Raw genomic sequence first — 19,671 nt, forward strand, 5'->3', positions numbered from 1 at the left:
TGTTGATTTATATCAATGAAATGATATTTAAATATTGGCTTTCATAATAAAAGTGGATAGAATATATTTTGCGTAATTTCTTAATAAATTTTAAATGAATCCAACAAAACATTTGAATCTGAAAAATTGATTTGCACCCAATAATTACATTAACTTAATAAAGACTGAGGTCACTGCAAAACTTATGCTTAAAATGGAAGAGCATAAACATATTACTAATAAAAAATTTATATAATAGAGCAAAGATTTAGCATCACATAAAGTATAATATTTGCAGATTTTATAAAATTCTTTCCAAGTTTGGATCAAAACTCATTGATCTATTTTATTAATAGTAAGATTAAGAAATGATGTTTAACAAATGGGCAATTTAGTCTTTATAGATCAATTTGCGTAGCCTCGACATCTTTAAATTCTTGAGCCTTCCAATCCAGTAGCATGGTTTATACTTGGGTTTATTTAAACCTTTCATTCCTCTCATCTTATTTTATTGTCTTCAGAGATGAGGTTTTGCTTAACTTTGTTAGATTTATCCAGATTTTCATATTTATGTAGTGTAAAATTTCTTTTTAAAAGTTTCATTTTATATTTTTGTTTTGTAGAATGGAAATATAATTGATTTTTATGTTATGGTCTTATTTCTTTTTTTTGTTTGTTTGTTTTGTTTTCTTTTTATCTTGTTTCTAAAGATTTTACTAAATTATTGTTATTTCTAATTTTCTGTAAGTAATTTTGGATTTTATTTTATATGCAATCATTTAATCTGTAAATGATGATAGCATTATTTTTTCTTTCCAATTATTATGCATATTTTTAATTTTTGTTTTTTTCTTTCCTTATCACAGTGGCTAATATTTCCAGGCAAAATAAATAGAAAAGGTAACAGTGGACATCCTTATATTTTTCTTGATCTCAGGAAAAAAGCTTTCAATATTTCAACTTTGTGCATGATGTTTCTTTCAAAAGCATTTGATCTTCTCTATATGCCACAGTTGATTATTATTCTTAATTATTACATATTTTGAGCAAATAAACACTACAGCAAATTACAAAAAATGCCTTGTCAACAATGTCTATGTTAAAACATAAAAACATTAAAAGTATTTCAAAACAATTTTAAGTACTCTCCCATCCTATTATTAATTCCCTTTCTTACATTCCAACTAACCAACATCTTGAATTTCATGTTTATCATTCCCACACATATTTTTATATCTATACTAATTATTGATGTTTAAATAATTTTTTGCATAAATTTTAGCTCTGTATGAATGTAATCCTTCTACAAGTTATATATTTAGTTGCTGGATTACACACCTGCTTAAAACACTGTTTCAGACATAGTAAGCACTCTGTAAACATTTGTTCTCATTATCAATACATGTAGCTTTATAATTTTTTCATGGTATTGTATTACATTTTCTGAATATAGCACAGTATATTCATCTATACTGTCAATGGTTATTTAGTTTTGTTTTACTATTTTAAGCAATGCCCCCACCAAATAATCTTAGGCATATCTTTGTACATATTTGCAAGCTATATTTTAAACTAAACCTGAGTGAACGTCTTTTATTAAAAAGTACTTCTGCAACTTCACTTGAAGCTTAAAACTAATCAGCAAATTTGTTGCACCAATGTAGATATTCACAAAAAGTGAATATTATCCTTTTATCCATCTCCTTTAATTACATTTTGTTTTGTTAGAGTTAACTTTTGCCATTGATGTGAAATAATACCCTATTGTGTTTACCTGGCAATTCCCTATAAATTTGCTAATTTGTATATATGCTTGATAATTATTGTCCCCTCAAGGTCAACACTTAATTGTCATTCATAACTTTGTACATGTTTCTATTTTCTTGGTTTTTATCTAATTTATTTATATGAGTTCTTGATATATTCTGGATACCTTTTGTGTGTTATATGGATGGCAAATATCTTCTGTGAGACTGGAACATTTTTCACCTCATTTATGGTAGCTATTTATTTATATATTTAAATCTAGATATTCCTTATGCCTTCACTTAAGATTTTCTGTTCTTTTTTTTTTTTCTGGTATCATTCTTCCCTATTATAAGGTCCTAGAAATAGCCTTCTACCTTGTCTTCCAGATTTTTAGTATTTTACTCTCAGATGTATGCATTTAAATTATCTTGAATCAATTTTGGTGTATACTGTAGCATTAATATACATTTTCTTATTATTCCATATCATTAATAAATTTTCTTTTCACCATTTATTAACTAATCCATTCTTTATCCAATGATTTCAATGTTACCATTGAAATGAATAAGTCCTCATATGTGTGTGGGTATTTCAGAGATATTCTATTCTGTTCTGTTATTTGTCCCTTAGACAATATCACATACCACATTATATTAATTACTAAAACTTTAAAATATGTTTTGAAATGAACCAAAGTGAATCACTGTTTTGTTCTTCAAAGTTAACATTTTTTACCTTTTACCATTCCATATATATTTTAGAATCAACCTGCCGATTTCCATGAAATTTCTTATGGAATGGTAGTCAATCTACAGATTTGGTAAAAATTAACCTAAGAAAATATTAAGCATTCTTGACTGCCAACATGACCTACTTTCCTTTTTTTAATCCTTCCAGTTTTATTAATGCTCATAATAATGTCTTTCAATAAAAGTTTACTATATCCTAAAAAGTTCTCTACCTTTTGAATAATATTTATTGTTAAGTAACTCTTGTTTTTGGCCTGTGTGTGTGGGGGGGGGGTGTTGTACATATATGTGCGTATATGTATATACACAAAAATATGTATATATACATATGCACATATATATATACACACTAAAAGCACTTTATCACAAAATTTACTGATATTATTAAATATATGTGTATATATGTATGTATGTATATGTGTATTTTCCCCTATTTTTTGCTCTATATTTACACTTAATATTTGAGTCTTATTCTTTTTTCTTATTTTGGTCCCAATTCATAATATCCATTAGAATGTCTGGTATTCTGTTATCATTATGTCAAAGTGTTGTCAATACTGATTTTTATTTATTCTGTGTTGCTATACTTGTCCTGAGGAATCTCTTTTTTCTATTATTTCTCAGTTACTATATGTTTAATATAGCATCTTCTCCAGGTTTCCCCCCACTTCTTTCAGGAATTTCAGTTACTATATACTTAAGTCTCTAATTCAATCCTCCTTCTCCCTTAGCCATTTTTATGTTGCATCTATCTGGTTTCTTTAGCTGACTCTGCTCTAATTCTTGATTTTTTTTTCACTTTCATTATACTTTTCACATCTACTCAGGTTTTTTAAAACTGCTAGGCGAATATTGTCTTTTTATGATCTGTATCATTCATTTATTAATCATAACAGTTATAAACATAAACTATGTTATGTTTATAGCATTTTTAAAACTAGTAAGTACAGGGGCGCCTGGGTGGCGCAGTCGGTTAAGCGTCCGACTTCGGCCAGGTCACGATCTCGCGGTCCGTGAGTTCGAGCCCCGCGTCAGGCTCTGGGCTGATGGCTCGGAGCCTGGAGCCTGTTTCCGATTCTGTGTCTCCCTCTCTCTCTGCCCCTCCCCCGTTCATGCTCTGTCTCTCTCTGTCCCAAAAATAAATAAAAAACGTTGAAAAAAAAAAAAAAATTAAAACTAGTAAGTACAATCAATACAGCCTCACTGGTTCAAATACAATGTATCCAGTACTACTCTACACATGGGGGATAGAGACATTAACACAATAGTGAAACTTTTTCCCTTATGAATTTGACAGCTGAGGTCAGGTGATTTTTTTTTTTTTGTACTTTTCTTATGGAATTATTGTCATAGATTATGGTGATGCCTAGTAGAAGATATTTCCCTCTAAGTAGATTCTGTATATATTTTCTGATATGAACAAGCAATTCCATATTATTTTTGAATTAAAAAATAGAACTCTTCCAAATACTGTTAAATGCCTCACATTATTTTTCTATTTAAATAATTAAATATTAATTTTCCAAGTTTCCATAAGTATACATTCCTTTTAAAATGATATATTGAGAATTTTAAGCCTGTAATATCTGAATTAGGGTGACAAGTGGGTAGTTGCTAAGGAAATATTTGCATTAAAATTACCAGAACATTTACTACCCAAGCAAAAATAAAATTAAGGTGTGGTGTTTGAAAAAAACACATTTCATTTCTTGAGAAATGATTCTAGAAACTAGTAAAAAAAAAAAAAAAAAGATATTTTCTAATTCAAAGAAAAGAAAATCTACCCTGAACCAAGATGAACTAAGATGGCATGAAAAAAAGTCTTCATGATTAACGTATTTACAATCAAAATGCAAAAATTACTCATATACAACTTCATTAAATGAAATTATCATTACATTGTATACAAAAACCATAGGCTTACTTAACAACAAGGATACAAACACCTCCAAATATAGGAAAAACTCCTCCAAAAATAGCCTTGTAAGTGAATAAGAAGAGAATCTCTAGATAAATCAGGTCAATGATTATTCAAAGACACTCAAGAGGGAAACAGATTTAAAAGATGGGACTTGGGGTTTTGAGAATAAGCATCACTGCAATATATGTCTATGAAACACTTTATTATAAAACACAGTTCATTTTCAAAAAGGCTTTCCACTTAAGGAAACTTGGGTGTAAATATAAAATTCACCAAGTTTGCATGAATGAAAATGCCAAATTTACTTCCTTAGAAAGAAAATATCCACATGAATTTAGATTGTGAAAAATGTTAGTGCTTAGTTACATGGGATTCAATTCCTCCACTTAATGTTGACCGTATTTTCTCTGGTATTGTAATTTGCACACGTAGTCTTTCAGAATCTGTAAGGTACAAAATGTTTCATTAAAGTAGCATCCATCACCTCATAGCTTCCTCCTCATCTAAATCCTCATCTAAATCCATAATATTTTATATGCCACCTCTTTTTTTAAACTCAATTCCCACTTTCTAGAATTACAAGACTTTTAAAGAGAAATTAATTACAAATAAAATCAGGACCTTTGGACTTTCCAACTACAAAGTCCAGGGGTCAAAAATGCAGACAGAGCACTATATGAAACTCTAACCTTGAGGCATCCAGTTGAACCACTGCATCTTTCATATGGTACCAGGATGAGTGGGAAAGCCCCGTCACATCCAGTGTGAATTTTCTTTAGGGAAGACGATATGGTAGTGGGCTTTGGCTTAAAAAATTGGAGCACCTGCAAGAAGGCACTTTCCCAGGGATATCTGGCCTCTCAGAAGAAAGTAGAGAGGAAAGTTGACATTCCCAAAAGTTCAAAGGAAAGGTTTTTGTACTTACTATTGTCTGTCTGGAGCCCGATGAGCCCGTTGAGAAGCAGCAGAAGGCACAACATGGCTTCATGTCCTGGATGCCAGTCCGAATAATGGCAGTTGGCTTGCGTAAAGGACAGTTGGGAGCGCGAGGGGACCCCTCCTGGCCGCGCACCTTGCAAGAGACAGTCCACCGTGAGAGCAGAGTGGAGAGGATGGGTGCGGTGTACTGTTGAATGTGGGCGGTTTGGGCTCCTAAATCTGTGCAGGAGGCTTCCAATTGGTTTGACGCCGCTTTAAGCCTAAAACAGAATCACTTCCAAAAGGCAAGGTTGAAGAAACAGTTAATGAACAGGAAGATTCATATACACTTCCTAATGAACTTTTTATTGAAGATACATGTATATTCTACAAACCATAGGAGAACAGCTCAATTAATATTCAAGTGAACAAACCAGTGTAATTAGCACCTAGATTCAGATCAAGAAATAAAACATAGAACCACCAAAACCCAAAACCCCCAGGTGACCCCCTGACAATCATTACTGCTACCATCAGCGATTAATTAGTTTTGTCTGTTTTGAACTTTATATAAATGGAACTAATCACCATGTACTTTTATGCATGAGTTCTTTTATATATAATATATAATATAATGATTATGAGATCCATCCATTCATTCATACTGTGAAGAGAAATAGCTTTGTTTTTTCCTCATAGGTGTATTCAATCATACATTGTATGTATGTATATATTCAATCATACATTGATTGAATATAACACAATCTTTTTTTCCATTTTACTGTTGACTAACATTTGGTTTATTTGTAGTGGTGCCTATTAAAAACCACATTTGGCTATTTTATTTCTTTGGTGAACATATGTAGTGATTTTCTTCAGGTATATTTCTAGAGTGAAATTGCTAGATCACAGGGTATGCTTCAATAGACACTTCCAACAGTTTGCCAAGGTTGTTGTACTAATTTGTACTTTCACCAGAAATGTATGAGAATTCCAATTCATATAAATGTGTACCTACACTTGCTTTTGTTTTTATTTCATGTAATCATTTTGGTCCTGCATTTGGTTTTAACTTGCATTTTCATGGTCATTAATAAAATTTAGCACAACTGTATATATTTATTGGTCATTTATATAACTTCTTTGGCAAATGCTTGAGTCTTTGGACCATTTTACAATTGGGTGCTCTTGTCTCTTATTATATGCTGAGCCTATTGATGTATTCTAGATATGATTCTTTTGTTGGATATAATGATTTGCAAATATCTTCTATATGGGGGCTTACATTTAACGGATTTTTGTACATACACATTCTTATTCAAAATTCACTCCCCTCAGGGGCGCCTGGGTGGCGCAGTCGGTTAAGCGTCCGACTTCAGCCAGGTCACGATCTCGCGGTCCGTGAGTTCGAGCCCCGCATCAGGCTCTGGGCTGATGGCTCGGAGCCTGGAGCCTGTTTCCGATTCTGTGTCTCCCTCTCTCTCTGCCCCTCCCCCGTTCATGCTCTGTCTCTCTCTGTCCAAAAATAAATAAAAAACGTTGAAAAAAAAAATTTAAAAAAAAAAAAATTCACTCCCCTCAATGTTTGCTGGGATTTCAGGATATACATCTTATTGTGAATGTGAATTTTATCAAAAGTTTCTCTTATATAAATTGATGTGATCTTATAGCTCTCTCCATTTTCTGTTAATTTTGTGAATCAAAATTATTGACTTTCTAGTGTTGAAACAAATTGTATTCTGGAATACATCCTACTTTATGTACTATCTTTTTATATTTTTCTGGACTGATTTTCCAGCATTTTGTTTAGGACTTTTGCATCCATATTCATAAGAAATATTTGTCTGTAATTTTCTTTCATTTCAATAAACTTGTCAATTTTTGTACCAGAGATATGCTGGCCTCATAAAAGAAATTGGGAAATGTTATTCCTTCCTCTATTCTTTAAAAAGTTAGTGTAATTGTTGTGAATATTTCTTCTTTTAATGTTTCTCAGGATTCAGAACTGGAGAGATTTGGACTTAAAATTTTATTTGTGAGAGACTTTTTGTTTTAACTTATGAAGCAAATTTTTTTAAATGTTCAGATATTCTCTTTCTGTGTTAGACAAGTTCTGTTTCTGATGGATTTTATCCATTTCTTCTGAGTTACTAGATATATTGGCCAAAGTTATTCATAATCCCCTTCCCTCCTTTATCATCCTTTTGAACTCTGTAGATCTGTACAAATGTTCCATTTTTTCATTCTCAATATTGATAATTTTGTGATTTTTCTCTACATTATTCAATCACTTTGAGTTTATTATTTTTATTTGTATTAACTTTCAAAAAAACTGTTTTGAATCTCTTTTTTTGTATTATATATTTGTTTTCTATTTTATTGTGTTTTGCTCTTCTGGTCCTTTTTTCTACTTTGAGTATTGTTTGTTCTTTTTATAGCTTCTAAGAATGGAAGTATATCTTACTCAATTTAAACCATTCTTTTTTCTAATATATACATTTAAAACTACAAATGTTCATCTATTCATCACTTTAAATTTATCACCAAAGTGGGGCTCGATCCCACAAACCATAAGATCATGACCTGAGCCAATATCAAAAGTTGGACACTTAACTGACTGAGCCACCCAGTCTAATTGTGTATTTTTTAATGTTCTTCCTTTATGACTATGAGGATTGGTGTCTCCCTACCAAGACCTCCATTCTGCGAACAATATAAACTATTATAATACTTTATTCTGATATTTTATTTCTTTAAAACTTACATATTTATTTTTTTCTGAAATGTATTCCTCTATATTTTGGGGGACATTTGCTTAAATATTTATTACTTGTCATTACATTTGTGAATACAAGAACAAACAAATGCACATGCCAGCATATATGTGGATGGGTGCATAAAACAGAGCTTCCATTTGTGTAAAATAAGGGATATTTAAGAAGATGTAGATGTCCACTCATTTTACCAAAGACCACCTGGAACACGTCTGTGGTTGAACAAGTTGGATTTATTACTAGTGTCAGCACAGGGGGACACACACCATGGGAAACTGTGGTAGTCCTGTGAGGGTGTCATTATGGGATTCAAGCTTGTATTACGTGATTTGGGGGAAGGTTTACAGAATCTGGGCTTTGCCAGATTAGATGCTGTCAGAAACAAGGGGATACATTTCTGACTATTTTAGTAATTCTTGTCTAGAAGAGGAAAGACTACACTAATGCTAAGTCAAAATTGGTCAAGGAACAGGAATATCTCATGTTAACCAGGATGGAAATGTTTGGTCATTTCTGTGACTTGACAAGTTTTGAAGTTTTACTTGTATTCAAACATAGAGAGTGGCCTTGCTTTTTTTCTTCATCCATCATGATCAAAGCTTTTGACCTTTTATGAAATTGTTTATGTTCAAAAGGAGACCCACACAGCCTATCCGTGTCAGGCCAGCTCCTAGCAACACCAAGGCCCAGCTGATATTAGGCCAGATCCTGCATGTCAGGGGCTGCTTCTCCCTTTCTCATAGGCACTGCATTGGATTTATAGATAAACTCTTATGACATTAACTTTTTCCATCCTGAAAATAAATGTTATATATCTATATAACTTGTTCATGTTTGGTTAGATAAATTGATATAAATGTTGACATATTAATAGATACAAATATATAGTTGTCAACTTTCACTTATTATGCCAAAGGCCCAATACCACAGTGAATAAAATTAAACAGCATCAAAGAATGTTTGATATTTTGTAGGACAAGATTTCCTTACAAAAGGAAAAGTTCTAAAACATTGCTTTTCTTTTCTTTTTTTTTTTTTTTGCAGGACCTATGGTTTTATTTTGAATTTTGTTTGCTATTAGTTATATGGTTTTATTTTTTTAAGTTTTTATTTAAATTCCAATTAGTTAACATACAGTGTAACATTTGTTTCATGTGTATAACTTGGTGATTCAGCACTCAGTCAGTGAAGCATGTAACTCTTGGTCTCAGGTTGTAAGTTTGAGCTCCACAACTAATTAAGAGTTTACTTAAAAATAAAAAGTTATTTTTCTTTTTTAAAAAAGGTTTATTTATTTATTTTGGCAGACAGAGAGAGAGAGAGTGAGAGTGAGTAGGGAGGGGCAGAGAAAGAATCCCAAGCAGACTTCACACTCAGCACAGAGCCCAATGTAGGGCTTGATCTCAAGACCCTGGGATCATGACCTGGGCTGAAATCAAAGGTCAGGCACTTAACCAACTGAGCCACCCAGGTGCTCCTAAAAAGTTCTTTTTCTAAAAAGATCTTTTGTATTATTCCTTAGTTCTCTTTAAGAAAATCTTTCAAATAAACCTTCCACGTAACATTATTCCTAATGCAGTATTTTAAAGATACCAAATAATAAATCCTTACCCATTATTACAAATTATATGTTATTATAAAGATAATTACCTTACCGATGCATCCATTCAACCAACAAGTATTTGTTGAGCATCTAGTATGTACCAGAAATTATTGTATGTACTGGTGATGTAGTAATGACCAAGAAATGGACTATCTATTCACTTTAATTACCTGTATTGTTTGCTTTTGGCCAATGCTATCTCTTTCAATCACTGTGTTTGTGTGCATGTGCATGCCCTTGTGTGTGTGCGTGTGTACTTAATTTGCTATGGTTGATTGTTCTCAATTATTAAAATAGATGCATACACTTGGTTAGTTTTTATTTCTAGATGAAATTTGAAATCTACTTTTGCAGAAGAGTAGTTCAATGTCAGTTAAAAGAGAAGTATTTATGGATATTTGGTAGAGAATGAATTGGATATAGTTTGACTCTAAATATTCTCATTCTAGAAACAACTATCTATTAAAATTTCGTGTGTTTTACTTTTGTTAAGTTATTCAGATCTTTAAATTACTGGAATGTATTTATCTTGCAAAGCACTTATTAATTTTTTTCTTATTTGTTGCATACTTTTAATTTGTAATAGTGAAGTGAAATTTTTTATTTCATTGTCTAGTTATGTATTTGAACTTTTTTTTGTATCAATATGCTTATTCCACTACTGCATACCAGCACAAAAATAATAAACATTCTTCTTTAATGTCAAATAAATGAATCTACTTTTACGGATTCACTATTATGTATAAAATTTATTAGAACTGCTGGTAGGAATCTTCTTCAAATTGATGCTATAAGTTCTATTCTGAAGCATGATTTTAAGGAAAGGGTATTTATTGTTACAGTTTCTTTCCCAATCAATTGTGAGGAGAGTATGTGTTTATGTTTAACATAATGATCACATGGATATTTTACTTAATTTCCATCTTTCAGGATACATCTCAGTTGGGCAATGACTAATTTTTAAATAATAATGAATTTTCCAAATGAGCATGGGGAGAAAAAGAGAGATGCAAGCCAAGAAACATACTTTATCCATTCATCACTCAATGGACATTTGAGTTCTTTCCATAATTTGGCTATTGTAAATAGTGCTGCTGTAAACATCAGGATACATGTATCCCTTTGAATTAGTATTTTTGTATTATTCAGGTAAATACCTAGCAGTGCTAATGCTGGATTATAGGGTAGTTCTATTTTTACCTTTCTGAGAAAGAATTCCCATACTGTTTTCTAGAGTGGCTGCACCAGTTTGTATTCCCAGCAACAGTGCAAGAAGGTTCCCCTTTCTCCACATCCTCACCAACACCTGTTATTTCTTGTGTTGTTGATTTTAACCATTCTGACAAGTGTGAGGTAATACCTCACTGTAGTTTTGATTTGTATTTCCCTGATGATCAGTGATGTTGAAAATATTTTCATGTGTCTGTTGGCCATCTGCATGTCCTCTCTGGAAAAATGTCTATTCATGTCTTCTGCCCATTTTTAATTGGAATGTTCATTTTTGGAGTATTGAGCTTGATAAGTGCTTTCTATATTTTGGATACTAACACTTTATCAGATGTCATTTGCAAATATCTTCTCCCATTCCATAGGTTGCATTTTTCAGTTTTGCTGATTGTTTCCTTTGTTGTGCAGAAGCATTTTATTCTGATGAAGTCCTAATAGTTTATTTTTGCTTTCCTTTCCCTTGCCTCAGGAGACATATCTAGAAAGAAGTTGTTGTGGCCAATTTCAGAGGTTACTGTCTGTGTTCTCCTTGAGTATTTCTATGGTATCAGGTCTTATATTTAGGTCTTTAATCCATTTGAATTTATTTTTGTGTATGGTGTGAGAAAGTGGTCAAGTTTCATTCCTTTGCATGTTGCTTACTAATTTTCCCAGAACCATTTGTTGAAAAGATGGTCTTTTTCCAGTAGGATATTCTTTCCTTCTCTGTCAAGGATTAATTGACCATATAATTGAGGGTTCATTTCTGGGGTTTCTATTCTCTTCCATTGATCTAGGTGTCTGTTTTTGTGCCAGTACCATACTGTCTTGATGACTACAGCTTTGTAATATAATGTGAAGTCCAGAGTTGTGTTGTCTCCAGCTTTGCTTTTAATTTTCAAGGTTGCTTTGGTTATTTGGGGTCTTTTGTGGTTCCATACAAATTTTAGGATTGTTTGTTCTATTTCTGTGAAAAATACTGTTGGTGTTTTGATACGGATTGCATTGAATGTGTGTGGACTGTTTTGAGCAGTATAGACATTTTAACAATATTTATTCTTTCAATCCATGAGCATGGAATGTCATTCCATTTCTTTGTGTCATCTTCAATTTCTTTCATTAGTGCTTTATAGTTTCCAGGGTACAGGTCTTTCACCTCTTTGGTCAGGTTTATTAAGGATCATGGTTTTTGGTGCAGTTGTGAATGAGATTGTTTCCTTAAATCTCTTCCTGCCGTGTCATTGTTGGTGTATAGAAATGCAACAGATTTTCATACATTGATCTTGTATTCTGCAACTTTACTGAATTTATTTATCAATTCTAGCAGTTTTTTGATGGAGTCTTTCAGATTGTCTATATAGAGTATCATATCATCTGTATATAGTGAAAATTTGACTTTCTTGCTGATTTGGATGCCTTTTATTTCTTTTTGCTGTTTGAGTGCTAAGGCGAGGACTTCCAGGACTATGTTAAATAATAGTGGTGAGAGTGGACATTCCTGTCTTGTTCCTGACCATAGAGTAAAAGTTTTCAGTTTTTCCTCATTAAGGATGATATTAGCTGTGAGCTTTGCATAAATGGCTTTGATTCTGCTGAGGTATGTTCCTTCTAAACCTATTTTGTTGAGAGCTTTTATCATGAATGGATGTTGTACTTTGCCAGACGCTTTTTCTGCATCTATTGAAATGATCCTATGCTTCTTATCTTTTCTTTTATTAATGTAGTGCATCATGTTGATTTATTTGCAAATTTTGAACGACCTTTGCAACCCAGGAATACATCCCATGTTATCGTGGTGAATGATTTTTTTAATGTACTGTTGGATTCAATTTGCTAGTAAATTATTGAGAATTTTTACATCCAGGTTCTTCAGCTATATTTGCATGTAGTTCTGTTTTTTAGTGGAGTCTTTATCCAGTTTTTGGCATCAGGGTAATGCTGGCCTCATAGAATGAATTTAGAAGTTTTCCTTTGCTTTCTTCTTCTTCTTCTTCGTCTTCTTCTTCTTCTTCTTCTTCTTCTTCTTTTCCAATAGTTTGAGAAGACTATGTATTATCCCTTCTTTCAATGCTTGGTAGAATTCACCTGTGAAGCCATCTGGCCCTGGGCTTTTATTTGTTGGGAGTTTTTTGACTACTGATCCAATTTCTTTGCTGTTATTGGTCTGTTCAAGTTTTCTACTTCTTCCTGTTTCAGTTTTGGTAGTTTATGTTTCCATTTCTGCCAGGTTGTCCAGTTTGTTGGCATAAGTTTGTCATAATATTCCCTTATAATTGTTCATATTTCTGTGGCATTGGTTGTTATTTTTTCTCTCTCATTTGTAATTTTATTTGGTTCCTTTTTCTTTTCTTTTTGATAAGTCTGGCTAGAAGTTTATCAATTTTATTAATTTTTTCAAAGAACAAGCTCCTGGTTTCATTGATCTGTTCTATTGGCTTTTTAAGCTTCTGTATCATTTATTTCTGCTGGCTGTAGGCCTCATTTGTTCTTCTTCTAACTCCTTTAGGTGTAAAGATAGGTTATTTATTTCAGATTCTTCTTGCTTCTTGATTGAGGTAGGCCTGTATTGCCATATACTTTCTTCTTAGAACCACTTTTGCTGCATCCCAAAGGTTTTTGACCATTGCATTTTTATTTTCATTTGTTTCCATGTGTTTTTTAAATTTCTGCTTTCATTTCCTCATTGACCCATTCATTGTTTAGTAGCATGTTGTTTAACCTCTGTGTATTTGTGGCCTTTACAAATTTTTTTGGAAAATTTGTGATTGACTTCTAGTTTCATAGTGTCATGGTCAGAAATGTTCATGGTATGGTTCCAATCTTTTTATATTTATTGAGGACTGATTTGTGACCTGATATGAGATCTGATTTGGAGAATATTCCATGTGCCCTTGTAAAGAATGTGTATTCTGCTGTTTTAGGATAGAATGTTCTGAATATATCTGTTAAGTCCATCTGTTCCAGTGTGCCATTTAAAGTAATTTTCTTTTTTTGTTTTCTGTTTAGATGATCTGTCCATTCATATAAATAGGGTGTTAATTCCCCCACTATTATTGTATTATTATCAATGAATTCCTTTATGTTATTGTTTTATATATTTGGGAGCTCTCATATTGGGTGCATAAGTATTTACAATTGTAATATCTTGTTGGATTACCTCTTTATTATAATACAGTGCCCTTCTTTGTTTCTTGCTACACTCTGTTTTAAATCAATTGTCTGATGTAAGCAATGTTACTCTGACTTTCTTTTGATATCAATATGTGTATTCAATGTTTCTCCATCCCTTCACTTTCAGTCTGCATGTGTCTTTAGGTCTGAATTGAGTTTATTGTAGGCAGAATATAGATGGGTCTTGTGTTGTGTATCCATTGTGACACCCTATGTCTTGATTGGAACATTTAGTCCATTTACATTCAAAATAATTATTGATAGATATGTATCTCAATGCCATTTTATTACTTGTTTTGTTGTCATTTCTGGAGATTCCTATGTTCCTTTCTTGTCTTTGTCACTTTTGGTCTCTCCTTTGCACTCAAAGAGTCACCATAGGAATTTTTGTATGGCTGGCTTATGGTCATGAACTCCTTTATTTTTTGTTTGTCTGGGAAACTTTATCTCCCCTTCCATTCTGAATCATAGCCTTGCTTGATATAGTATTCTTGGCTGAAGATTTTTGCCATAAGCACTCTGAATATATCATGCTATTCTTTTCTGGCTTGCCAAGTTTCTGTGGAGAGATCTCTAGCTAGCCTCATGTGTCTGCTCTTGTGAAGTAAGACTTATGTCTTGCTGCTTTAGTATTTTTTCACTATTCATCTCTGGTTGATTACTTTTTAAGTCTTTTATATCTGTGATAAGGATCTCATTGATGTTTTCTATTCTTTTCTCAAGACCAGTGAATATCATTATTGTTGCTTTAAATTCTCCACCAGTCATGCTACTTATATCTGTTTTTGTTAGATCTCTGGTCATGGCCTTATCTTGTTTGTTTGTTTGTTTCTTTTTCATTTGGGATAAAGTCCTTCATCTTAGCATTTTTTTTCAAACCTCTACCTTCTTCTTTGTATTAGAAAAGTCAGTTATGACTTCTGCTTCTGAAAGTAATGGCCTTAGGTAGAGGAAGTCATGTAGTGCCCAAGGGCATGGCACTTCAGGGAGTGTCTCTGATGTGTGTCTTCTTGTTCAAGAGACATGGTGTGGGTACTTGTTTGTGCTAGTCTTCTGCAGGAGGGTCCTGTTATACCAGGACTGGCACAAGCTTGACTGAAAAGTGTAATCCCACCAGAATGAAGGGGTGTGAGGCTTGGGTATGCAAATTAGGCAGCCAGTATTGGCACTGTGCTGCTTCCCACAAGTGGCTCTGTGTTTATGCTGGAGATATGGTGGAGGCAGGATATGTTTATTTTCAGCTCCTTTGTCCCCAGAAAGGCATTTCCAAAAACACTGCCTCTCAAGGAAGCACTCCAAGAAGAGCAAATAGTCTCCTGCCTGTGTGCCTCAGGCATTCTTCAAACTTTTGTTTCTAAGCTATTTGTCCCCAAGTTGTTTGCCTGTCTTCTCTTCAAGAACAGGGAAGTACCCTCTAGGCTCTATCCTAATCATGTTCACTGACCTTTAAATGGCATTAATCTCTACTGCTTGTAAGAATTCACAAAATTCAGCCCCTGTCATATTCCAAGCCAATGGCTTTAGGGTAACATTCTCCTTGTATGCTCCCCTGTGTGCTCCTGTCTTTCACCTTTTTCTGCAACAATAGTTCCCTGCCTTCTGTAGCACCCATGATCCCTTTCTCCTCTAAACCATGTCTTCATACTTCTTACTTTCTTCAATGTGGCCTCTTGTCTCCCTTTAGTTGTAGAGTTTCTTCTGTCAGACTTCAGGTCAATTTGTGGGGCATTTTTGACTGATTTGATAATTATCTAGTTGTGCTCCTAGGAGAAGACAAGCCTAGAGTCCTCTTACTCTACCTCCATCTTCCTCCTCCAGACCAGTTTCTTGTTTGTTTGTTTTGTTTGTTTGTTTGTTTGTTTGTTTTAACATTAAAATGGCTGGACACTCCTGAGAGAATTGAGTATTGGACCCATAATTCATAAACAAGAGTTCAGAAAGCAATCAATTAATTACCAAAAGGACAATGTCCTCAGATAAACAGATCCTGAGTAACATTGGGAAGCGTAAACAAGAGGAGGGACCTCAAATCCAAGAAGATGCTTTCAAAACCAAAAGGAAGAAGACTACTCACAGAATTGGAAAACACAAGGTGCTCAGATGTGTACATTACCTCCTCAGAGGTTCAGCTTATTTGCATTCCACTTCTGACACCATGAAATATGTTTTTAAAAGAGAAAGTTAACTAATTCCTCTGAAGCCCATTGAAGTGGTGGTGGCTTCTCATTGGCTGAAGGCAAGGGCAGCTTGCTCTTGCCAGACCAAAAGGAAACCTTTCTTCCTGTTAAATGATGTAACCTGTGATGAATGGTATGTGCATGAGAACCCTCCCTTCATGGCTTCCTCATACAAAGTTAGTTAGGTTTCCTTAGCATACCTTCACAAAATTGATCTAGAAATCCAGAGACATTCCAATAAAAATCCCATCAAGCTTGTAAGAGTGTGCATGTTAGTGCCTGTGTTAGAATTTATCAAGGTAATTATAAAAGTTTTATGGAAATGAAAAGAACTTAAAAAGCCAAAACTACTTTTAAAGAAAAAAAAAGACATACAGGTATACTACATTTTATTGCACTTTGTCTTATTGCATTTCACAGATACTGCGCCTTTTTTTTAACAAATTGAAGGCTTGTGGAAACCTTCATTGAAGAATTCATTGAGGAATTTGAGAAATTCGATAGGCATGACTCTTTCCAACAGCATTTACTCACTTCATGTTTCCGTGTCACATTTTAGTAATTCTTGCAATATAATATATTCTCATTATATTTGTTATAGTGATCTGTCACCAGTGATTACCACTAATGAGAACTCAAATGATAGTTAACATTTTTTAGCAATAAAGTATTTTTTTAATTAAGATATGTACATTGATTTTTGGCACATAAAGCTATTGCACAGTTAATAGACTTGTGCAGTATAGGGTAAATATAACTTTTATAGGGACTGGAAAACCAAAAAGTGTATTGATTCACTTTATTGCCATATTTGCAATATTATCCAGTGGTCTGGAACCCAATCTGCACTATGTACTATAAAGCTGCATTAATTAAGCTAGTGTGTTAATGACTTCAAAGAGACACAGATCAGTGCAACAGAATAGATTACAGAAACAGATTATCTTTTCATCTCTCTCACCCTCCCTCTATATGTCTATATGTATGTGTACATAAATACACACACACACACACACACGCACACACACTGGATTTCTTTGTAGCAAAGATAGCAAAGTAATTCCATGAGTAAAGCACTGTCATGCCAACAAATGGTTCTAGGAAAACTACACTGTTACTATGAGGACAGAAACCCCAAACCTTTCATCATGTCATATAAAAATGCTAATTTGAAATGAATCTTTAAGCCAAACATAATTACTAAAAGCATAAAACTTACATATAGGGAAAATATAGGGAAAGTCTTCATGAACATATGTATAGAAATATTTTTAGGTGGGTGAAAAATTCACCAACCAAAAAAGAAAAACAAAAAATAAGTTGGACTTCATTGAAATTAACAAAATCTGATTTTTGAAAAGCACTGGTAAGTAAAAAATCAAACCATAGGATTGGAAAAAATAGCATATGTGTATATATGATAAAATATCTGTATCAATAATTTTAAAAAATAGGCAAACTATGTTAGTCAACATTTTACGAAAGTAGAAAATGACACAGATGTCTAATAAACACATAAAAAGACAATGTTTATCTTCAAAGAAACTCTACTTAAATCACAATTCCATTTAAATCACTACTACATATCCATCACAATAGCTAAAATTACAAAGACTGACATTATTAAATATTGGCCAAGATTTGGAGCAAGTGGAACTCCCATGCATTGCATGCAGGTATATGAAATTATACATTTTGGAAAACATTTTAGTAAATTCGTAAAGGTAAGAGTACTCTTACTATAAGACCCATACAAACCACTCCTAGGTGTTTACCTCCAAAGAAATTATGTATGTCCAAAAAAAGACTTCTGCATAAATTTTTACAGTAACATTAGTCATAGTAGAAACTGGAAAAAATACCCTGATACCCATTAGTTGAATAGATAAAGAAATTTTGGTATTTTATTTATTTATTTTATTTATTTTTTTTTTTTATTTATTTTTGGGACAGAGAGAGACAGAGCATGAACGGGGGAGGGGCAGAGAGAGAGGGAGACACAGAATCGGAAACAGGCTCCAGGCTCCGAGCCATCAGCCCAGAGCCTGACGCGGGGCTCGAACTCACGGACTGCGAGATCGTGACCTGGCTGAAGTCGGACGCTTAACCGACTGCGCCACCCAGGCGCCCCAAAATTTTGGTATTTTAAATAGGGGTATATTATCCAGCAATAAAAAAACGAGACACTAACAAACATACAATATATATGAAACTCAGAAACATTATTCAGAGTGAAACATAATACAGTGCATCCTGGATGTGGCTATTGATGTAAAATTATAGTACAGATGACAATGTAGTAATAGAGATCAGATTGACAGTGCCTGGGTCAAGTAAGATGAAATCTGAAAAAGGACATAATAAGTGATTTTGAGATGTTGGAGATATTCTGTATCTTGACCAGGTTAATTATTACATAGGTATAATAAATGTGTAATATGATAATATCTTACTTTACAACTTAATATTGTCTCATTCCATGGTATGTAATTTATACTTTCATAGGACTGACTTATGAAAAACACAGATGATTGGGATTTACTATAATATTCCATAAGAGAGAATAAACACATGGAGATATATATGCCTAAGATATATGCCAAAAACAGAGATATTTGCCATTTCCAATGGCATAAAAGCTGATACTATTGTGGATTAAGGTACATTAATGAATGTACAAGAAGTCACAAGGAAACTGTGCAATTGGTGTAGCAGTACAGAGGTATTCGCAATTGAGGTAGTACACGAGCAATGTGAAAATTTTCACACATGTCCTGCATTCAACAATCAGGAGGCATCATATAAAAATTCATATCCTCTCCAAATTCCTATAAAAGTCAGGATATCAGATACTTATATTCCTAATATATTCCTACACATACACACACACATATACCTTTCAAATATGTGTATGTATTTATATATGTATATATCGGGGCGCCTGGGTGGCTCAGTCCATTAAGCGTCCGACTTCAGCTCAGGTCAAGATCTCGGGGTCCGTGAGTTCGAGCCCCGCGTCGGGCTCTGGGCTGATGGTTCAGAGCCTGGAGCCTGCTTCTGATTCTGTGTCTCCCTCTCTCTCTGCCCCTCCCCCGTTCATGCTCTGTCTCTCTCTGTCTCAAAAATAAATAAACGTTAAAAAAAATTAATATATATGTATATATCTAATTATATATGCATTTATTAATATATATGTCATGAGGTAAATATAGTTTTTATATATTTTTATATGTGTATTCATCTAGGTGTATATATACATTTCCTGAAATATGTATATAGACACATACATCCTTGTGTGTATTTATATATATATATATAAACTATGTAAATACATAATCTTTGATATACTTGCATATATATATGTATAAAGATAAGTATATCAATGAAAATATTCATGTATCTTGATATATTTATTAAAACATGA

At 33.2% G+C, this 19,671-nt stretch overlaps 1 protein-coding gene across 3 annotated transcripts in view; it reads right to left on the reverse strand.

Moving 5' to 3' along the window:
- Positions 1–5,570, reverse strand: part of ADAM2 (ADAM metallopeptidase domain 2) — a 131,965-nt gene extending 126,395 nt beyond the window's left edge. Inside the window, exons 1-2 of one of the 3 annotated variants that reach the window (XR_009259105.1) lie at positions 5,324–5,512; positions 4,765–4,841 (exon numbers count right to left, since the gene is read on the reverse strand). Coding sequence is in view for 2 of the 3 variants with exons in the window: in XM_058720600.1 (XP_058576583.1) it covers positions 4,765–4,841; positions 5,324–5,378 (132 nt within the window). In the remaining variant the exon portion in view is untranslated. Of the gene's footprint in view, positions 1–4,764; positions 4,842–5,323 lie in introns of all 3 variants that reach the window. The other 2 variants (XM_058720600.1, XM_058720599.1) reach the window with 2 other exon arrangements.
- Between the last annotated feature and the right edge of the window lie 14,101 nt (positions 5,571–19,671).

Source organism: Neofelis nebulosa, chromosome 3, assembly GCF_028018385.1.
Source record: "Neofelis nebulosa isolate mNeoNeb1 chromosome 3, mNeoNeb1.pri, whole genome shotgun sequence".
In the NCBI taxonomy this organism is placed as follows: Eukaryota; Metazoa; Chordata; class Mammalia; order Carnivora; family Felidae; genus Neofelis; species Neofelis nebulosa.